General features: G+C 37.2%; 1 protein-coding gene across 4 annotated transcripts in view; it reads left to right on the top strand.

The window, feature by feature from the left end:
* The window catches only part of LOC134259457 (afadin-like), an 86,177-nt gene that overhangs the window by 3,186 nt on the left and 59,404 nt on the right, over positions 1-23,587 (top strand). For all 4 annotated transcript variants that reach the window (XM_062742047.1, XM_062742042.1, XM_062742038.1 and 1 more), the window contains exons 3-17: positions 3,483-3,577; positions 5,184-5,454; positions 8,788-8,951; positions 9,396-9,510; positions 10,545-10,691; positions 11,080-11,165; positions 11,585-11,791; positions 12,122-12,273; positions 12,481-12,587; positions 12,758-12,963; positions 13,197-13,425; positions 13,750-14,054; positions 14,344-14,686; positions 15,127-15,212; positions 18,915-19,073. In XM_062742047.1, the coding sequence (XP_062598031.1) occupies positions 3,483-3,577; positions 5,184-5,454; positions 8,788-8,951; positions 9,396-9,510; positions 10,545-10,691; positions 11,080-11,165; positions 11,585-11,791; positions 12,122-12,273; positions 12,481-12,587; positions 12,758-12,963; positions 13,197-13,425; positions 13,750-14,054; positions 14,344-14,686; positions 15,127-15,212; positions 18,915-19,073 (2,672 nt within the window). The remainder of the gene's footprint in view (positions 1-3,482; positions 3,578-5,183; positions 5,455-8,787; positions 8,952-9,395; positions 9,511-10,544; positions 10,692-11,079; positions 11,166-11,584; positions 11,792-12,121; positions 12,274-12,480; positions 12,588-12,757; positions 12,964-13,196; positions 13,426-13,749; positions 14,055-14,343; positions 14,687-15,126; positions 15,213-18,914; positions 19,074-23,587) is intronic.

The raw sequence follows: 23,587 nt of genomic DNA, 5'->3' as shown, positions 1-23,587 counted from the left end.
TTGGAACAGAGCCATTAGGAACAAAGTACCTTATTCTGTTAAAAAATAGTTACTTTGTTTTTATAAGGGGTAGGGGATATCTGAAATGTCCATGACACAGTCATCTACAATGAGTCTATATGATTGATTTTAGTGTAATTTGTCACAGGTAAAAACTTTCCTAACCACACACCCACAGATACCTTGTGTTTCAATTTCTTTTTATCTTCTGGGGTCACATTTGAAACATTCTTGCATAAATAACCAACAACAGGAAATCTGATCTCCCATGTATCAGATTCTTGCAGTCATGCATTTAGTTTTGATACAGACTTTAATTATAACAGATAAATGTATGGACTTAAACATGTTAAAGTGCTTGTGACCTTGCTTACTACTGGGGTTTTTGACCTTAACTTGATCACCCTGAAAGGTGTCAGCATGATCAGGTATAATTCCTAGTTCCTGTCAAATTCTTAGGAAAAGGTTCCATCAGAGCCTGCATGTAACTTGGAGAGCAGACAGATTTTCCACCATGTTTCAACCCATCACCATCAATTAGCCCACTCTCCATTAATCAGAGCCATGCAGTTTCAATAAGTCCAGACCATCATCACCTCATCACCTCACATACCATGATCTTACAGGCTAGATATTCTTCCCATCACAGCCCGTAATCACATGCCCATCACCATCACAGCCCATCACCATCTCAGCCCACTTATTTTCAGTGCCACTATATCCTAGACTATACACTTTTTCCATCAGCATCCCTACTCAGTCTTTATCAGAGCCACTATCTCACAGACTGGACAATCTTTAGAGGTTATTATTGACTTGCTCACTACTATCATACAGACTATGTAGACAGTCTTCCCGTCATAGTCCATCACCATCTCAACCTCTCAGACCAGACAGTGTTGTACTACAGTCCATAGACACACCCCACTCCCCATCAGAGCCACTACCTCTCAGACCAGGAAGTCTTCCCAATACAGCCTGTCACCACCTGAGTCCACACCTCATCACCACCTGAGTCCACTCCCCATCACCACCTGAGTCCACTCCCCATCACCACCTGAGTCCACTCCCCATCAGAGCCACTGCCTGTCAAATCAGGAAGTCTTTCCACTACAGCCTGTCACCACCTGAGTCCACTCCCCATCAGAGCCACTGCCTGTCAAATCAGGAAGTCTTTCCACTACAGCCTGTCACCACCTGAGTCCACTCCCCATCAGAGCCACTGCCTGTCAAATCAGGAAGTCTTTCCAATACAGCCTGTCACCACCTGAGTCCACTCCCCATCACCACCTGAGTCCACTCCCCATCAGAGCCACTGCCTGTCAAATCAGGAAGTCTTTCCAATACAGCCTGTCACCACCTGAGTCCACTCCCCATCACCACCTGAGTCCACTACCCATCACCACCTGAGTCCACTCCCCATCACCACCTGAGTCCACTCCCCATCACCACCTGAGTCCACTACCCATCACCACCTGAGTCCACTCCCCATCACCACCTGAGTCCACTCCCCATCACCACCTGAGTCCACTACCCATCACCACCTGAGTCCACTCCCCATCACCACCTGAGTCCACTCCCCATCATCACCTGAGTCCACTCCCCATCACCACCTGAGTCCACTCCCCATCACCACCTGAGTCCACTCCCCATCATCACCTGAGTCCACTCCCCATCACCACCTGAGTCCACTCCCCATCACCACCTGAGTCCACTCCCCATCACCACCTGAGTCCACTCCCCATCACCACCTGAGTCCACTCCCCATCATCACCTGAGTCCACTCCCCATCACCACCTGAGTCCACTCCCCATCACCACCTGAGTCCACTCCCCATCACCACCTGAGTCCACTACCCATCACCACCTGAGTCCACTCCCCATCACCACCTGAGTCCACTCCCCATCATCACCTGAGTCCACTCCCCATCACCACCTGAGTCCACTCCCCATCATCACCTGAGTCCACTCCCCATCACCACCTGAGTCCACTCCCCATCACCACCTGAGTCCACTCCCCATCACCACCTGAGTCCACTCCCCATCACCACCTGAGTCCACTCCCCATCACCACATGAGTCCATTTCCCATCACCACCTGAGTCCACTCCCCATCACCACCTGAGTCCATTTCCCATCACCACCATTATCTTACAGACAGACACTCCACTACCATGATCTCTACCTGCCTGAGTCCATTGTCCCATCAGAGCCACTATCTCTCAGACCAGACAGCCATAAAACCTAAACCAGCCCCTTACCACCTCAGTCCAGCCCAATGTTGTACCAGACAGCCATAAAACCTAAACCAGCCCCTTACCACCTCAGTCCAGCCCAATGTTGTACCAGACAGCCATAAAACCTAAACCAGCCCTTTACCACCTCAGTCCAGCCCAATGTCGTATTAATGGCTATTTAATCCAGAACATTTATCTGTTGTTTAATCAGATCAAACAGGGATTAAAATGGAAATCTGTCTGTTCTCTGTGGCAATTTTTAAAAGTGCCTCAATAGATATGAGCAATGAAGAGATTTGGGAATGTATATTGACATGATAAATTGTAATTCCTTTAGATCATGCTAGCGTATGTCAGGTAGGACACATTGTGTCACAAGTACAAGGTGAACACATCAGCATGTAAATGTAAATGTACATGTATTTTTAGCAGATTTTAGCAGATTTGCTGTATATCATTTCTTTTCTTTGGGAAAGCTATTTTTCATTGGAGAAAATCAAGTCTCTCATGTATAAATGTGGAATTGTTAGTACATTTATTATACATGTTATATAGACATGATAGATATTGAGTGTGGTATTCGGGTTGTAGCGTGTGAAGTATACAAAGTATGATGGATGGATAGATTCATCTAAATATACAGCATGTACTAGTATGTCTAAATTATACAGGTCAAATAATATACACCTGTATTCAGTAACACAGCTGATTACATCTGTTGACTTCAGTGAATAGTTCTGATAGATTGTCTGATAAGTATTGGGATCATATAAATTGGAAATCAATCAGTGATTATCAATAATCGGTCAATGTTCCAAACCACCTCACAAACGGAAACAAGCCGTATAGGTACTGACTGTATCCAGTGGAAGTTTGTGATACAAATGTGGTACATTCTGTACCTGTAGGTTAATAAAACCAGATATTAACCTGTTATTCAGGCTTTAATGTGTTGTGTCGAAAAAAAGAAGGGATTATTTTATCTTTCATGTAGGTTTAAATTTATAGCTGTGATGTATTCATCAGGACAGGATAATTTGTAGAAGACAAATTTAATCATTTCTGCCATCTCATTTTCTTCAATCAATCAACATGTGACAATCCCCCCCCCCCACACACACACACACACCACCACCACCACCACTCTAAAACAAGTACATTCAATTCAAATTAAATGCATGTATTATGTGTATATTTCTCTGTTAATTATTATATGATTACCATTGATTACATTTGATATTTTACAGAGGAGAGAAAGTTGGACGACAGTGAGAGAGTTTTGTGGGTACAGCTGAACTGGGGTACAGACGTAAGGGAGGGAAGATTCTTACTTAAAAGACAGGTAAAATATCAGGGTCTATAGACTAATAGATCTTTAGTTGTAATGTAACCCTATATGTGTACTTTAAAAGGCGGGCTTCATATTTTAGCGACTGACGCAGACACGTACAATGCGCTAATTCATGAACATCACTAAGAAATCATTTACATATACAATACACTAAACGAACGTGTTGCGCTACTTTATGATTATGCCAACAACTCCTTACCCAGTGATTACGCTAAATTTTAAATACGCCAAATTTAATGTACATTTACAGTACCTTTTATATAGAAGAAATGTGGTGCAAAAATAAACTAGCTCAAAATCAGAGACATTAATTGCTGAGGGTAAACAAAGAGTAAGTGAATTATTACACCAGGGATTGAGGCTGAGACATGTGTCAGAGCAAACTACCCAAGATCTCTGTGATCTAAAAGAAAATTCTCATGGCCCCCATAATGACCATGATCTGAAAGTGTCCACCCCAGGAACATGGGAGGCAGTCTCTCATGGACATTATGATCAGAATTTAATTCCAAAACTCTTATTTAACATGTTAAGCATTTATTCTGTAGTGTAATTTATAACATATGTCATTGTATGTACATGTACACAGGGTGGCAAGCATTATCATGATTATTGAGCAGTCTTAAAATGTTGTGTCAAGGTCACTCAAGGACATTTATGTGTGGACAAATTAAGGGACTGACCATTAGCAGACCAATGCCATTAAGTAATGGAGCTTGTCTTTTATTGATATTGGATATTTAATCTAATAAACTCCAAGGCTATTCCTGTCATTAATTCCCTACACAGAGGGCTTAAACTTATTAAGCTGTTCACCATGTTCACTAAATTAGTGGTCTGACCTTGAATTCAATCGGATTCTTTATATTTGTCCAGTTATCAATTATTTTGATTGCTCTAGTTTATTGTTGGGATGATATTGTCAGAGATAGAGTATTATAATTATATACATAGCATGAAGAGAAAGGTTGATAAAGTGGACACACTAGGCATGTCGGACTTAAATTTGTTTCCAGTAATGCCATGCTAAGTTTTCTGGGATAGAATGATGGCCTTTCAGTAGATAAATAAATAATAATTACACAATAGACGTGAATCTTCATCCCGGTACTTCAGTGATGATGATCAGCTTGTTGTCCATTGATTTTTGTTTCTCTCCGGTCCAAAGCATAACAAAGAACAAAATGTATACATACGAGTTAATTGATTCCATAAATGGTTATGATGGCTAATTTGTTTTTGTGGATTGGTTTGATAGCGTGTATTATATTTTTGACATGCTTCAATGTATCTGAAGCTGGAGATTTCCCCTATCTAAAACAAAAAAAAATGACATCACAATTATAAATTATCATGATTATGAACTTTATTTAGATATTTTCTTGTAAGTTGATCAATTGCATGTAAATATTTTACCTTGTTTGTGCAACAACTAGAACAAAACGGAAAAAAAAAATCATTTGTGTTAATATGTGAAGGCCGGGTGTTTAACTAATTCTGCTTCATTTTATTTTAGTAACTAAAGTTAGTGCCATTGTTCATGATCAACATTTATTACTATAGCTGCTAACTTTCCTATCCTGTTATAACCTTTCAGGGGGACACAACTGTTCCACATGCAGATAACAAAGAGAACCAGGGAGGGACATTTAAGAGGAAGTTGTCGAAGCGAGAGAAGAAGGAGGCCAAGAAGAAAGAGAAGGAGAAGAAGATTCTGGACTCGGGTAATGCCGCGGAGCAGCTGTATACAGACATGCCGGAGACACGATTTACCCGAAGCATCTCTAACCCCGAGGCCGTGATGAAGCGACGACGTCAGCAGAAAGTGGAGAAGAAACTACAGCAGTGTCGGGGTCAGGACGGACAAGGTTAGTGTCGATAAATTACGCTTAAAAATATGGCCAGGGCATACAAGAATAAAGCATCCCCCCCCCCCCCCCAAAAAAAAAGAAAGAAGAAAAACGAATAAGTATTATTTAACATGTTTAAGAAAACGCTATAAACAACATTTAAGGAAATTTACGCATTAATATTATTACGTTTTTGTTTAGTCATATTGTATTTGAGAGGGTAATGACATTGACACAGATAATTTGGACAGATAACTGTTGTGTATTTTAAATGTGGATGTTTTATGATATCTGTGTGAAATTTAAATTGTCTTTTGTGTAAATCCTCTCTTTGTATTTGCCTTTGGGCCAATCTGAATATTAATGACAGTTATTAACTTGCATTTAACCCTGCACTTAAAAAAGTTAGAAAATCCCCAGGGAACATTGAGTAACGCATTTCGAGTTAGTTTGAAGGAGGGTTTTTAAATTGATTTCCGTTACCTGGGCGTGTTGCTACCTCACATTGTTCATTAATTTTGGTGCACAAATGAAGCAGTGTTCTATTTATAATGCAGTCTTTAAGTGCTCTGCTCTACCTATTTTTCAAGATTGGGTGTTAGACCAACAATCTTCCACAACTAACATATACCATTCCATTCGTTTAAAGATTATTAACTAATGTCAGTGTATTCAAATTTACAACTTAACTTTTAAGAAGAGTAAAAATGGTAAAAATAGATTTCTTTTTGCAGTCATAATCAAGATAAATGGTCCCTTCTTAATTCCTGTTCAGATGTAATACACATTTTGTTGACCCTTTTACTGAATTAATTACCTTGCACACTCATATTTAGAAGTTGTAAATCTTGTCGTAAATCTGTTTAAATCTACTAGTAATATGAATGAAGTAAAAGACTGAAGGACATAATTCTATAGTCTACATTTTGACAGCCGGGTCTAATTCTGTGTAAGCTTTATATTTTGTAATTGGATTAGTGTAGACGCAGATCATGAAGTCATAGTACAATTCTGTGTGTCTAAAAATGGGCCTACGTAAAAACGGTGTCAGTTTAACCCGATTCAGAAAAATTAGAAACCCACACACTTTAACTAACAGAGGAGAATTGATTTTTAATGTAAACACTGAAAATTTTAACAGATGGAAAGATATGTTATATATGGAGAAAAACGTGATACCTAATGAATCACACGCACTGCACAAACTGTTTGGAATGTTTATGAAATTTTATAAACATGACTGAACATGTACATTTTATCTACTTTTCAACAGGTCCTTTGCAATGGAAATTTCTATAGTCTGTGTTTATATGAGAGAGAGTCCATTCACATAGGATTGCACATCATAAAAGATTCAACATAATAGATCAGTTTACAGAAGGGGAGATGCAGAAGCATCAATTATTGATAAAAATTCCCTTAAACGATAAAAGGATACATGTATTTTCTAGCTACAACTAAGGGCTTTATGGACCCTGGATGGGAAAAGTATTTGGAAGGATTTAGGATAATTGTATGATCAAAGCTAACTTGGCATGTAAATTCATTTCACTGAAAAATCATGTATTTAATCCATGTTTTTGATCTGGTTTTGATCCCTTGCAAACTCTGCAGTTGAGATAAAGTGAATGAGAAGGCCATGAAATCTTGTTAATATACATATAGTCTTTGAGAAGTGGATAGGCTTTAAACTTTAGACATCCACTGTCCGTCCCCTTCTCTACAGAGAGGAGAGAACTTGTACGTAATGAATTGTGATTATTTATTTATTGGTGGTGAGGATCAGACCTAACTGCCAATTCGCAGTATCTGTTCCCTTTCTCCTGGGTGACAAGGACATGGAGGGGACCAGCTCAGTTAATTACGTTATCTAATCACAGAATTTCCTGTTAGGGAGTTCAGACCTGATGACTTGGCGTAGATCAGAGTCGGGGGCTATCTCCCATTATGAAGTGGTTCCGTGGTCTGGTAGAGTCGTTATTTTCCCGCTAATTGTGATGATATGGCAGGCTGGCTGTAACAGAAATAAACAGGTCCTCCCCACCCCTTGTTTCTCTACCTGATAATTAGTGTATACATAAAACACATGGTGCTGTACATTTCTGTGTAGATCTCTCCCTCAGGTGTATAATAGGCCTGACCTCGACAGGAATTTACATCAGAGGTCAGCGTACAAGAATTAGTCAGGGAAATGACCGCTTACTGGCTTTAAGAGTCTCCAACCAGAAGGTTCCTAGAGAGTGTTATTAAGAATAGCTTTCGGTGTTGTTTTTGCCAAATAAGAAACATGATAGTGCTTTTTATTATAAACAATGGAGAAAACAAGTGGTGTACAGCATGCTAATGATATAAACAGACTTTCTTCTGTATACAGTTTGCTGATTCTTACCTTTAAATATGAAGTATCTAATGTAAAAAGAAATGATTACATTAAACAAAGTCAGTCTGCAGGAAAAAAATTCAACCTTTAAATATTCTGATCTGCAACATGTTTTCATGTGTTAGGGTTTTCAATAAATGTAAGAGGCAATTAAGAATTGATATACAATTATTTTGAAACATTTAATAATTTCCATAGCAACAAAAATACCCAGTGTTTGAAAGGATTTTTAAGTAAATTCTGGATAAACTTTTCATAAAGGCTTGGATTAGAAAATTAAGTGAGACATCAATGTCTTAAAGCCAGTATTTCCCGAGACCTTGACCTTCCCTTGGTCCGGCTAGTTAAGGGCCATTTGAGCCACTTAAGGAGATAGTCAACATCAGATGATAGGCATAATCAGTGTTTACATTAAACTCTTCAGTCATTGAAGGAGAACAAAGCCTGTGTATAAATGCCATTGTAGATAAAATTTGTAAAAGTATGTAGATTTTAAGTTTCTAGTATGGTTCAGTGAACATGAGTTGACTTTTTGTTCAAACAGGGTAGTCGCTTTTCAATATACTTTGTGGGGTTGTAAACAATTAGATATAATCTTTCACTAAAATATGTACATATGATGTAGGGCACATTGAGTTTTTTTTTTTTTATTTCACCTTCCGTGTAGTTATTTTTAAAATAAGGTAAATGTAAATTGTAATCTATGAATGGTGATTACAAATTTTGCACCATTGAATTGAATTTAGTTCTTTAGCATAATACATCAATCACAGTATTTTCAGATAAATGTAAAATTATTAACAAGCCCAGATACCTGTACTATGATTTTAATACGTTTTAGCTTCAACGCATGGATATGCTCATGTTAATGAATTTTAATTATCTCGAACTATAATCAAAAGTGAAGTTTTCAGCTCAGTGTTGGTATTCAGACTGTAAGAAATTGATTTTTATTTTGTTACTTCCTCTAGGAGGTACGCTGAAGATCTATGGAGAGAGTATTAAGCCAGACATTCCCTACAAGACCCTCCTCCTGTCCACCGCCGACAATGTCCGCTATGTCATCAAGGAGACCATGGACAAATACGGGATGGACTTCAGCGTCAATGACCCTGACGATTTCTGTTTGGTTCAGGTGAGCATTACAGGCCTAGAGAAGATTGGTTCTGAACCCCTCGGGAAACTCTCTCCTTTATGGGAAATTAATACAATTTTAAGATATAAGCATGACAATATATATTGTAATCATAAGCATTTATAACTATATGGTTTATAAGACCCATAAGACACAAGTTTGGTTTTGAAAGGGGAAAATTATAACCCTTAGTATTGCTTCCTTGCAGAAAGCAATTAACAAATTGATTCAAATGAGTCCAGCCATATTTTCACTAATTTGTGAATATTGGTAACATTGTTTTAATGGTGAAAAATAATTTTTGGTTGAATCCTTCTAGTTATATTTGAAAACTTTGTTTCTACATGTAATGGCACACATTGGAGGCTTTGTATTTAAGCACACTACAATTTTACAATTTATCTTCACCAGAGCTTTTGATTTACACCTGTTTGAATTTTACAGGTGTTGGTGCCCCCAGGTGAGAGGGAGTACCATGGAGGGAACATTGGAGAGGAGAGAATCATGGAGGATCACGAGTGTCCGCTGGCCATCGCCATGGATTTCCCTCCCACTAAAGGTCAGTTGTGATGTTAAATACTGCATGCTGGATGTGTGACAGAGTAAGCTCCCTTTGTGCATCTCAAGACTGTGATTTAGAAAAAAAATTGCCTGTATGGCCAATAAAATTGAGAAAATACGTTGAAGCTTGCACTTGAGGTTTGGGTTTTCATTTAAAGTGAGGCTAGGTATCTTTTATAGGAATGAAATAATTTATTCCTTTTTAAAACTATTATGACATAGCAGAGCATATGAGATCTATAAAGATGGATTATAAATTGTTCAATAATGACCTTGAAGAAGATATGATCTAGTGAGGTCTAGATTTAATATATAATTAATCATCAGACCCTGAATGTCTAAGTTAACTAATGATCCAGCTGGCAGCTGTGTTCTGTATCCCGTCAATATTGGTGTACCTTGTATATTATCAATATTGGTGTACCTCATATACTTACAATATTGGTGTACCTTGTATACTATCAATATTAGTGTACCGTGTAAACTGTCAATATATGTGTACCTGTACAGTGAGGAGATGAAGCTCGCTGCATCATCAGCTAAATAAAGACACAAATAAAACCCACTCCTGTGGATGATGTAACTCAAAAAGTTATTATTGTTCTTTGGCAATTACTGTGATTGCATAGCTGTATAGTCATGATACATTAATAGCTAGAAACATGCAAGGGGAATTTTTTTAATGCTCTGAAGTGAGTTTAGATATGAACATTAAATTGGTATATAACCTACTTAAGTAAAAATGTCTATCAGGCTATAGCTTAGAAGTTTATTTTTTATACCAATCGATATTCAGAGATGATGGTCAATCACGTATTGACTGGCTTAGGAGAGAGTGATATAATTAATAAATTGGTAAATTAAGATCAAGAAATGCTGATATAGTCAGTTATGAAAGCAGTGGTATTACATCATCACATTTGAATATTTTTAGGTTTTGTAGAAATATTATTTGTAAAATATAAAATTGCACACATATATATTCCTTACACAAATTTTCCACCAAATAATGTTCTATGCCTTTGTTTGTAGGAACTATGATGTTCCACTTCAGAAGACGTAATGATGCCAAGAAGCCAAAACATAAGAAGCTCCGAGCGGTGTCTCACGAGGAACTTAGAATGAAGAACGACGACGCTCCCCCACAAAAATTACCATACCTCGTAGAACTTAATCCAGGTAAGTTAGAGAAGTGCATAAAATGTCAAAAAGGAAGAAGATAGACAGAGTTTGCCTTTGTATTTTTCATGTCTATTGGATAGGAATATTTTAAACGTGATAATTGATTGCTGTGTAGAGGGGAAATAACTTATGGTCTAAATATGCACTTTATTCATAGTGATAGTTTATCTGTGCATTCAAAAAATACAGAATAAGTTTTCAAAAATATTGCATTATATGTAACAAACAAAAGCCATTAGCACTGAATTATATATCATATTTGGCAGAAAATGTACAGGTCACTTTTTTTTATTTTACATCGCTGACTGGGTAAGAATTTTGATGGAGTAAAGGTAATAATTATGTTTTCTTGATTAAATTTTGACTGTTTTGGGATTATTTACAGATGGATCAGACAACCCCAAAGGGAAGGTGTACAGACTGAACATGAAGTTTACAGAGGTTGGAAGTGACCCCTCCATGTTTATCAAGGTCAGTTCCCAGAGTATAATTAATATCCAGATTGGGATATTTTTGTAACACAGTGCAGGATGTAGATTTGATTGTCTGTGTAACTTGACTTCTTATGATCCCTTGCTACTGTGCATCCCCAAAGTTAGAAAAAAGGGAGCATTGATAGTATTGGGCAAAACTTTATACCAAATTTTGCTGTCAATGTACAAAAAAACAGACAAGATTAATATTGAATGTGAATGATTAAACTGTTATGTTATAAATAGTATTTCAAGCTTTTAATCACAGATCATTATACAGGTAGGCTACCTAAAAAATAGGTCAGAAGAATATCAGTGCATGAGGATGCCAACACTGTCAGGGGAAATATGGGGGGAAAAAATAATCGATAAACTGTTTCCAATTATAGAATTACTTATTTTTAATTTCCTGTTTAGGTGCAGGGTCCAAACATCCAGCCTCGTCACTGTGTGTTGGGTTTGGTGGAAAAGGACGGGGTGGTGACCGTAACTCCCAGAAGTCCAGAGTCTGAGACCCACGTAAACAATCAGAGAATATCAGAAACTACAACACTACAGAACGGCATGACAGTCAGATTCGGAAAACTACACGTGTTCAGATTTATTGATCCTAATTTCGAGGAGGTAGGGAAACCCAAAATTTTGATTTTTGAGTAAAACAAAACTTAGTCTAGCTCATGAATATATTTACTTGACATATTTCTATGTATGTGTTTGATATTCAGATTTTGAGAATATTTTCACCTTACTTGTCATGATAGATTACAAAATTTCTATTGCAAAAATTAAACTTTGGATCAAGATGAAAATTTAAGAGAATAAATTTCTATAGATGAGACTCATTAAGTTGTATTGATTGCAAAGAGTTATCTGTCTTGTCAATGCCACATTGATTTGTTGTATTGATTACAAAGTCAGAGTTGTCTTCCTTGTCTTATGTGTCTGTGTTTATAGAAACTGAGGAAAGGTCAGATCCCTCCAGACGGGGCGATCCAGAAACATCGCACCCCCCATCAGAAGCCCATGGAGACAAACTTTGATGCCGCCCGCCCTGTGCCTGCCCCCAGGGAACCCAGACCACAGGAGCCAGCAGAAACTCAGAGAAGGTAGAGTGACATTACATTATATCAGTGAATGTATTGATTCTCTGGCAATAATTGATTTGTCTATTGATACATATGTTAAATAGAAATACTTTTATTGTTAAAATTGACTTTAGTCGTAAATAAAAATATGTTGAGAATAAAAAAAGATAACATATGGCTAAAAATTTTCTATAAATTTTCTGTAAATAATTTTTGTTGTTTTTGTAGGGGTGTACCTCAGCCGATGGGATCCCCACGGAGGGAGGAGCCAGCGTACCCCCCACACAGACAGGGAGGGGACCTTCTGCCTGCCGTGCTGGAGTTCAGGGAAGACAGTAAGGACTCTAGATATCTCATAATAATATACAAAGAAAGACAACTGTGGGATATAAATAATAAAATTACAAGTGTACTCTTGGGCAAGTTTTTATAAAGGAAAGAAATTTTGAATTGCAAGCTGTAGTCAGTATTTGTTTATCTTATCAGCCAATAACTTGTTTTTCAGAAGAGGACCACTTCTTTGCCAATGTTGTTCTGGACTCAGCTACTGCAGGTCTTCAGTTTAAGCTGGCTCCTACCTACACGATTTATATGGCTGTCCGCTTCTCTCTGTCTAATGGTTATAGGCCTGATCTCAGTCCTCAGGATAAAGCGCTCAAAATCACTGACCTCGTGATCAAGATAGCCAACCTCACACATCAAGCCATACATGTAAGTAGACAAAGTAAATCAAGGTAAGATAGTCAAGTTTGAAATCACCTCTTACACATGATATTCAAAGCATTTTATGTTTCCAGGCTTTTTACGTCAGAATATATTGATCTGAATCTTAATAACTAGTCTAAATTAATTTGTAGTGAAGAGTGTTTTCCCCATAAGGTGATAATTTTGTAAAAGTATTAAGAGACGATACATGAGTTGGTGATTTCTATTTTATTTCACAGTCTAACCGGGACAATCCGGCGGCCCTGGCGTTCTGGATGGCCAACTCCTCTGAGATCCTTCACTTCTTTAAGCAGGATCATGACATTCACCCGTTCAGTCAGGACGCCCAGGAAATGCTGGCGGAGTCTGTACAGATGGCCTTCCACCATCTTGTCCGCTGTCTGCAGTACGACCTTCAGAGGACGCTGCCAGCTTTCCTGGATGATGGTGATGAGGAAGACCCTAATGGTGAGTGTAACCACGTCCAATATATCTCTCTGTGTAAAGCCTTAATTAGCCACCCATGATAGGGCTCTAGGAGTTTCCATACTAAAGATATTTTAAAAAGATTGAAATATGTTGGAGATATTTTATAATACTTTAAACTATTGTCATGAGAATGTATATACCTGGGTTGCTGGACTTTCTCTCCAATTATAATTGTCCATTTATAATCTGCCTAATTTTATTTTTATATAGTTTTGGTTTGGTTCTATTTTCTCTCTTTCTCTAGATGTTTTGTGTTTCCTATACATAAAGTAGTATTATATAATTGTTTTGATATCCCCGCAGATAAGAGCAGGATGCAGTACAACAGAGGGCGCCCCACACTCAGCGATGTCCTTGACACCCTGTCCTCAGCTATGAATTTGTTACGTCGCTGTCGTGTTAACGCTGCGCTCACCATCCAGCTCTTCTCCCAGCTGTTCCACTTCATCAACATGTGGCTGTTTAACATCTTGGTGAAGGAACAGCATCAGTTTTGTATGAGGATCTGGGGCGTCCGATTAAAGCGACGCCTCGGGAGTATCGAGGCCTGGGCTGAGAAACAGGGGCTAGAGCTGGCCGCCGACTGCCATCTCTGTAGAATCATTCAGGTGCGTACATTTACATGCTGTTAGGCAAAAATCAAGACAAGAAACTATGTTTTTGGTGGACAAACTTTTTTATGACAGTGTGATGACAAAATCTTGCTTAATGTTTTCTTCAGTGTTTTGAAAACAATGTCTATTCCCAGAAGTAAATATTTTAAATCTATAGGTTTTAGAATGACAATTATAGTTGACATAGGAATATGTCAACCCTCAGTGAAGTTAATTGATGTACTAGAAATCAAAGCAGTGCAGATGTAAATCTACTAAATAACCATCCGTATTTTGTCAATAGGCTGCACACCTACTCCAGGCTCCTAAGAGTAGCCATGACGACATTTCCAATATCAGTTCCACCTGCTTCAAGTTAAACTCCCTCCAGCTGCGGGAACTTCTCCAGAGGTACATCCCCGAGCCCGGGGAACCTCCCATCCCCCAGAGTCTGATAGAGGACATCGTCAAGATCGCCGAAAACATGGCCGACGAACTGACCAAGAATGATGGACGTGAGGTGTGTCTAGAAGAGCATGCAGATTTACAGCTTCCGTTTCTTCTACCTGAGGATGGGTACACCTGTGATACAATCAAGGGGATCCCTAAAGGAATTGATGAGTTCATCGAACCTCTGGCCAAAGCTGGTATGTCTGATAATGTCTGTGTGTTATTTAAGAATCAGAAGGTGCTGTTTTTTGATGTGGACAGATGCTTTAATGGAAAAAAAATCATTATCAACACAGACACAGGGTATTTTACTCTGTTTGATCTGAGTTTTAATTGTTTTGTGTTTTAAAGAGGTGGGGGGGGACACTGTAGCTTACTGGTTGTCCACCCCAATTTTTCAGACCAGCAACATCTACAGCTATAAGAATAAATGATATTGGTATGACTGAAATCCTCCTGCTGTTTGTTTTTTGCTTCTAATTTGTGTAATTAACAACACATGAATATCCACATTTACATTATTTTAAATTGAATTTAGTTCACTAATTAGTCACCAAGAAAAATCTTATTTTACTGAAATATTGGAGCATTTATAGAAATAAACCATAAGAAGTACTGACCCCTTGTTATTTTCTAGGACTGTGTCGATTGATCCCCCAGCCTGGGGCCAGCGGAGACTGGACAGTGTACATGACCGGGGACGAGGGTCCCAAAATAGACGAGGTAAATATGACTTCTTACATTGACGAGGTCAATATTAAAGGTAATTATTAACCCCAAAATTGAGGAAGTAAATGTTAACCCTTGAGGAGTTAATATTAACACAAAAATTAGGGAGGTATATATTAAGCTCTAAATTTATGAGGACCCCCACCCCCCCACCCCAAATTAACAAGATGTTTATAAACCCCAAAATTGACGAGGATATAACACCCCACAATTGAAACAATAAGTGTTAACCCTAAAATTTACAAGGTAAATATAACCCCAAGATTGTGGAGGCTAATGTTGAATCCAAAATGAAGGAGATACTGTAAACGTACTTTTTTCCATGGAGTCATAATTCTGCGGAATCTCAATTTCCGTTTAATCCGCAGGTTGAAAATTACGCGGATTTCTCACACTGTCACTATATACCTTGCATTTATATCAAGTATGCTTGGACAAATTTCCGCGGTAAATGTGTGACCGCGTACATAGCGTAAATTAATACCATGCGGAAAAAAGTACTTCTACAGTAATTTAACAAAACATTGGAAAAGTATAGGAAAATTCTAAGTGGTTAAAAAAATGTAATGCTATCACTGCAGCTAGGAAACAATGTGTGGATTTTGAATAAAGAAATTCTAGAAGTCCTAAAGTGAATTTTCTATATAGATTTATTATTCTCACTGACTTTATCTTAATCAGGGCATATTTCTACGCAGAATTAAAGAAAACTGAAATGTTAATTTCGTTTACAGTATTTCAACAAGGTAATGATAAAGGCATGTTATTGGTGCCCCTTATAATACACCCTTGTAAATCCTTAAATACACCCCAGTAAATCCTGAATCCACCTCCCTGAACTCTGTAGAATTGTCTGAGTATGGAATGGCTGCATGTATTTAGTGTATTAGTGATTTCTGTGGTCTTGGAATTGAGTAATCTTGTTAAATGTTCTCGATGTTGTGATTTTATATTGTACTGTGTAGTCTACACCTAGTTACACCTAGTTTCTGATTCACAAACTTTTGATCAGTCCATGATATCAGCATTTATTATTCAAAAAGTTGATATTGTTCTATTCATGTTAGCAGTCACTGTAACTTAATAGATTAGATAATGTTCTTGTGTCAGCCATTCATTGATGCTTGAAATCAAAAATAGTTACAGGAAATGTAAAATACTTGCTTTCAGTATTTTTTCTATTTTACATAATTTAAAATGATGAAGTATTTTTAAATACCTGCTGAATTGGTATGTAGTAGTGAATGACTGCTATTTATTTGATGACTGAGTATTAGGAGTTACTGCGTGCTGGTGAGTGTGTATGTATAGATATTACCTGAGTGTACAGGTAACCTGCAGTGACTATGAGGTGTATATTATATATATACTACCTGAGTTTATAACTGTTAGAGCTACAGCAGAATCGGGATTAGTTGTGTATTGACTTCTGTGTCTCTATGATATATACGTGTTGTCAACAAAGGCCAAAGGCAGAACAAAGGAAATGCTTTGAATTAGACTTATTCCACACGTCAGTAATCCTGGGTTTGATTCCTTCCTCAGTTTGTGTCAGTGACAGGAGACTTTCTCTGTACCAGAGTTTCCAGAGTGATCTATAGTTAGACACAGGTCAGGGGTGTGTCCAGACCTTTATCCCTGGTGTGATCTATAAATAGACACGGGTTAGGGATGAGGTGTGTGTGCCGAGCTGTTGATGTAGAACAGTGTTGAGGAAGCAGTCTGATCCTTCAGTGTCATAAAGAAGTAAAATGACTGATGTGAAATGAATGGAGGAGAATGTGAAATAAATAGAAGAAAATGTGCAATGAATAATGACATGTCGTGATAAACTAAGGAAGCGGGGCCTGATCACACCGATGAAACAGTTTGTGTTTGGGGAGAGGAAGTATGTTTCTGCTTGGATCAGTGTAAGGCCATAGAGATGTTCTATCAGTGTAAGGCCTTTGAAATGTTCTATCAGTGTAAGGCCTTTGAAATGTTCTATTAGTGTAAGGCCATAGAGATGTTCTATCAGTGTAAGGCCTTTGAAATGTTCTATCAGTGTAAGGCCGTAGAAATGTTCTATCAGTGGAAGGCCATAGAAATGTTCTATCAGTGTAAGGCCATAGAAATGTTCTATCAGTGTAAGGCCTTAGAAATGTTCTATCAGTGTAAGGCCTTAGAAATGTTCTATCAGTGTAAGGCCATAGAAATGATCTATCAGTGTAAGGCCTTAGAAATGTTCTATCAGTGTAAGGCCGTAGAAATGTTCTATCAGTGTAAGGCCTTAGAAATGTTCCATCAGTGTAAGGCCATAGAAATGTTCTATCAGTGTAAGGCCTTAGAAATGTTCTATCAGTGTAAGGCCATAGAAATGATCTATCAGTGTAAGGCCTTAGAAATGATCTATCAGTGTAAGGCCGTAGAAATGTTCTATCAGTGTAAAACTGTAGAAATGTTCTGTCAATGTAAGGCCGTAGAAATGTTCTGTCAGTGTAAGGCCTATCAGTGTAAAGCCATAGAAATGTTCTTTCAGTGAAAGCATAGGCCTTAGAATTGTTCTATCAGTGTAAGTCTTATTAGAGTAAGGCCTTAGAAATGTTCTATTTGTGTAAAACCTATCAATGTAAGGCCATAGAAATGTTCTGTCAGTGTACAGTAATTCTGTAGAATTGTTCTATCAGTGTAAGGCTTATTAGAGTAAGGCCTTAGAAATGTTCTATTAGTGTAAGGCCTATCAATTGAAAGCCTTAGAAATGTTCTATCAGTGTAAGGCCTATCAATTGAAGGTTACAATTGATCTGTTGGTGGAAGACTATGAAAATTTTCTGTAGGTTCTGACATGACGGAATTCTGTGGATCTTTCATAATCATTATATCAATTGAATGCAATACTGTATACACAGAAATTTTGGCCCTTTCACCCTTGTCACAAGTGGGCGAATTTAAAAGGGGCGAATTCAAAGAATACAGTATAAATTCTTAAACAGAACTGGGACTGGGTGAATTTGAAATGGGTCAAATTTGCTTAGTGAGTGTAAAAGGGTGAAAATAACCTTGTATACAGTAATTGGAAATAGTACAGCACAGTCAGTGTTTGATAATAAATAACTGTCTTTCCGTCCCTGTAAAACAGTCAATATTCCAATATGTCAAAGATGTATGTATATACAGTGAACTTTCTGTTGTGTATTGCACTAGATTAAGTAGTTGTATCAGAGTTTGTATGAAAAGAAAAAAATCAATTTCTTTGCTGGTCGTTATAGTTGGTATGGTACAATGGTTGATGTTCTCTTGCTACAAATGTTTCTGAACATGACTCTGTAATAATAGAGGCTTAACATGGAATCTGAGTGTGCCACAGTACAGTTAGTATAATAAAGTCCCTGGATTGGCCTTTTTATTGATGTTTGGTATGTTACAAATACTGATAAATCTGCATGGCCATTGATCCCCCTTGCTGTCGTCATTATTTGATTTGTGTAGGTATATAAACTCTAGAGACTTAAAACATCTCATTCTGATGCTTCTGAAGGATGTTTTATGAATTGTGTAAAATCTCTCTCAATCTTCGAAATCAGCAGAAGGCAGCAGTTAGACTTTGGTCACATCCTAGACAAAAGAAGGCCAGTTATTCAATGTTTTCTTCTAAGACCTTTTTTTCGGGGTACATTAATGCATTCTGTACAGACTGTTATTTGTTATCACTTACAGGCTGTTAGGAAGGGACCCCACCAACCCCCACAACAACAGGCTGGTCACCATGGAGATCGCCCTCAGCAACAGTTACCAAAGGAACCCGAGATAGCCACAGTGTCCTTCAACAAGGTCAAGGGCAGCATGGGACTGAGTATTGTGGAAGCCACACCCAAGGTCAGTTCTGCTGTGTTTATAAGTGAGTGTTCGTAATCATAAAATTCTTACAGACACTTTGAAACTGTGCACATACAATGCTAGTAGTATTGAGTCCTTTAATACTGGAACAAAAAGACAAAATGGATTCATGCATCCATATATTGGTTACTAGAAAGATGGGAGGATGGGAGGGGAGAAAACCAAGGTAAGTGAGATGAGAGACTTTCCTTTCTGACAGAATTGGGTATAGGTTAAGAGGTAGGTACAAGGATGAGGAGACTTGTATTTGATTTGACAGATATTGGAAGGGGGGGGGGGGTTCACAATAGGCACAGATGTTTTACAGGACAGAGAATAAGGAATGGATACAGAAGTATGGAGAAACTCAGTTCCTCTGTCAGGACAGGAAGAGGGGGGTGGGTGGGGGTGGGGGGAGATAACACAGATAGGGACAAGGATGTCTGACAAATTTAATACAGGTGTAGGTATGGTTGAGGAGGGGTGTTTACCTGGATAGAGCAGAGTCTATGAGATCAGTATTCAGCAGATGGTTAGTTGTAATGAATGCGGTTTCATTCTTGAAATCTGGTGTTACATTTAATCCATGTACCTGTATCTGTTAAATAACTGTGACCAGTACATTAAATAAGAGAGTTTTACAGATTCTGAAGTCATTTCCTGTAGGTATAGGGGTAAAACAGGTGGACAAATTAAAACAAAAAAGTCGGAGATCAATAGAATCAGGCTTTGTAGGCCCGGTATGTTGTGAGCGGGCCGACTCTTTGTAACGTTTGGGGTCAAACAGGCAGAGTACTTCTGAGGGGGGATGATATTGTTAGAGTTATTGATAATTTCTATTTCACCAGAAGGTGTTAAAGTTAGCACTTGTAATATCAGTGCCAGCCTGTGTAATCAAAAACATTGATTTTTCACATTTTGTAATTAAGAGTATTCTTATGTAGGTATATATACTGACTACTTTAATTGTAAATGCTTGCAAGAGCTGTTAACATGGTTAAGAGAGTATTGTGTGGCCATTCCAAGTTTTTCTTATGTTTAGCATATCTTATTCTCTGGAAATAAATATATGCAAACCAACGTAAATAAACAACTTTATAAAAATAATTAATATATTTTTTTATCATCATTTGAGAACTTTCTTTTTAATTCAGAGTAGAAATAACTAATAGGCTTGGCATATTTAAATTTAAATAATTATTAAATTAATTAATAATTAATTAATAACAAATATTCAACTTCTTAAAAAAAAAATATTTAAAAATGAGATGCTATCTCACATTTGAAAAGGGCATTTCAAAAATTTTTACATGTATTTGTTTAAAAAAATGTTTTCATTATCTCAAAACCCATCCATCCACAGATGCTAGCTAGGCCAAATTAAATAAAATCTATCAGGCTGCATACAATACAAATTACCTTAGCAATATTAGAAACGTTTTCAAATTTTCTTAAGCTGAAATCGGTCACTGTTCAACCATTTTATTTGATATACTGTGTATTTTAATATTGAGGCCGCGGTCATCGTTTTGATCATGCCTAAGAGGGAAATATCTGTGATACAAAATATGTGTACAAAAGTTTCAAGTGCAACACAAGTGCGACAGGTATAGAGCTGTCAATATTTCTTGTTAAGGTCATACGCAACGTAGTTTGAACATATTTGGATTCTTCCCTGGAGTTGAAGAGTTCCACTAAATGAAGGACCTGTGTGCAATATTTTTAATATCTATATATGGATTTGTACACCTCTTCTAAAATAATTTTTGAAGAAAAAAAATCTGAAATTTATGTTTTATAATTCTTGTACATTTTTATTTGAATAATGCAAAAATTTTCAAAATTCGATATCTTTTTAAAACCCCTGGTAACGTATGCTGATTTTCTGTCTAAGAACATGTAATTATATTATAAGTTTAAATTTAGAATATCTTGGAAAATTATCAGTAGGTAAAGTACGTTGCGTATGTCCTTAAATGGGAGGATTTATGCTTCGTCGCATCTAAGACCTTGGCTTTGTAACCAGGTGTTTGATTGAGAGATGATTCCATCCACCCTATTCAGTGATGTGTAAACTCTCAATTGTCCTATCAGTTCTTATCTTTACCTGATATATATCTCATCATTTTCCGTATTGTGCTGTCATCAGTCATGTTTGTTTACAAAATTTTGACAATATTTATTCTACTTTTGCAACATGCCTCTCTGAAGCTCCTTGGCTCTGTACGAGGGCTATAAATATTGTGGTGGAGCCCTTACCTGGCTGGGTATGGAGGTCGGCTATAAATATTGCAGTGAGGTAGAAACCTATCGCGACCCTGTTATCAGCGCAAACCTAACCTTGTAAAGAATAAGGAGGCACCCGATTTATTTAAATACAAATACCGCTGTTACCTCACGAGATGTTTGATAAAGACTTTTTTTGGAATCTGTCAGTTGATTGCAGCCGATTGTACTAAAGTTTGGTCACACCTGAGTGATTTCTTTTCTACCTGTGACGAAGGGGTCATTTAAATGTTTGCATCACATTTTATTTAGAGCCGGTGGAATGTTTTCTTTAAGTTCTCTCCATTTGATAGCAGAGGGATTTATAGTATTTTGAATTTTAAAATTTGTGTGGCGCGGACTGGTCAGCCTGAAACATTGTCCAGAGTTGTGTAATGTTAATACTGCTTAAGACGGAAATTACACAGGAGCACGGAGAGTTAAACACCTACATACTCCTCAATGTGAGAGGGATTTTCTGATCTAAAATATACACTTCTGAGGACTGATTTGTTTTTAATCGGAGTTTTAAATTCATTATGCTATACCTAATAAGATTTTCACTTTTGGATTAGACCACTAAACTGGGAAGGATATTTTTAATAGTTCTATCTGTAAATAGGTTCAAAACAATTGTGGAGTTATTGATAAAGGGATATACTTTGTGAGACATTGACCAGCAAAGTGCCGCTTTCTGTGATAGTCATCTAGAATTCCCAGAAGTTTGGTGCTAGACAGTATCTGTTCAGTTTAAGGTGTGGATCTAACAGTATATCACACAGCCCTGTCAATTTTCCTCCCTAGTGAATTTCCAGGATCCCACTGATGCCTGTTTGGTGATGTTGCAATATGCTATTTTCATTCATTATCAATGAAAATTTGGTTTTTCATGCAAGATGCTATTTTCATCCATTATAATTCAACGAAAATTTGATTTCCCATTTTCATTATTCAATTATTCTTAAATATCTATTAACAAAAGAAATTTTTGAATTATGTAACAGTGTTGTTGAATGTTATTTGAAGTCTCTCAAGGAATGCAGGTGTTATGTCATTAGATGTCTGAGAGCTTAGTCACTCTGTATTCCTGAGTTGACAAATTGATTTAATGTTAGCTTGTATAATTTCATTATGTATCGAGGATTATTGATGATTGTATGTCTGATATGAGGGAAGCACAGTCAATTTTTTTGTAATCTAAGTCTGTCGACAGAAGCCTCTTGTCTTCATTCCTTCTTCCATTCCGTCATTTGAAATTGAATAGATAATTTTATTTCTTAATCTTCCACAACACAGATAGACATCAAATGGCAACATTTTAAGATTGTTTGCCTGAAAATTGGGATTCAAATTGGAATTTTTTCATGAATTTAGAATTGTTTCATAAAAACTTTACAATTTTGTTGAGCAAACAAAAGTTGATTTCGATCACTTTCTTGGACTGGGCTCCCCTTGAATTTGTTGTTTGTCCAGATTTTTGTTAAGGTAAAACTCATTATTTAGGGCCGTTTGACTGCTTAAGAAAATCTCTTGTCAATCATTAAGTGGAAAAACTTCAGTAGAAACTGATTTTACTCAATCTTGGTTAAACACACCATGGTCTTGTTTGAATAGTGAGATTACCAATCGTTTTTAAAGAAAAAAAACTGGAGAAAGTTTTGTTTTGGGAGCTGATAAGGAAAGATAAGAACTTGGGTTCTCAGTTAGACTGATAAGAACAGTACTATGTACACATGTACTATGTACAGATAATTTTAAAGCTAGCACATGCTTGGTGAAACTTACAGACATTATGCCATCACATTTGATAATTATACATTATATTAACTAAATCGACTTGTACATCTTCTTTATTAGACGTATGAAAATTTATTAATGAATATTTTTAGTTTAATAATGAGAAATAAGGATAATAGAATCAGCTATGCCGACAATGACAAGTATGTATAATTCCTCCTTAAAGAGACAACTGAGAATAACTTAGTGTATAAAAGAACAACAGATTATTGTGACAATTCACCTGTTATTTCAGGTGAGGCAGATTATGTATAAAGACCTTTTTTTTAAAAGTCTGTAACCTTTTAAAGAATAGCCACATGTGTTGGAATGGGCATGATTAAAAATAAAGTTGACACTTGTTTTGGAGGGAAACTGTGTCTTTTAGTGGAATCCCCCTCCATGGTCCCTGAGAAATCCTTTAGATCAGAGTATGTGTGTTGGGGATGATCCAAGGCTATGTTTTTCTGCTA

The sequence above is a fragment of the Saccostrea cucullata genome, unplaced genomic scaffold (assembly GCF_032062105.1).
Source record: "Saccostrea cucullata isolate Sc308-1 unplaced genomic scaffold, CSIRO_AGI_Scuc_v1 ctg2459, whole genome shotgun sequence".
NCBI classification, from domain to species: Eukaryota; Metazoa; Mollusca; class Bivalvia; order Ostreida; family Ostreidae; genus Saccostrea; species Saccostrea cuccullata.
The sequence above is the reverse complement of the archived record's forward strand: the minus strand, read 5'-3'. Positions and strand labels throughout refer to the sequence as shown.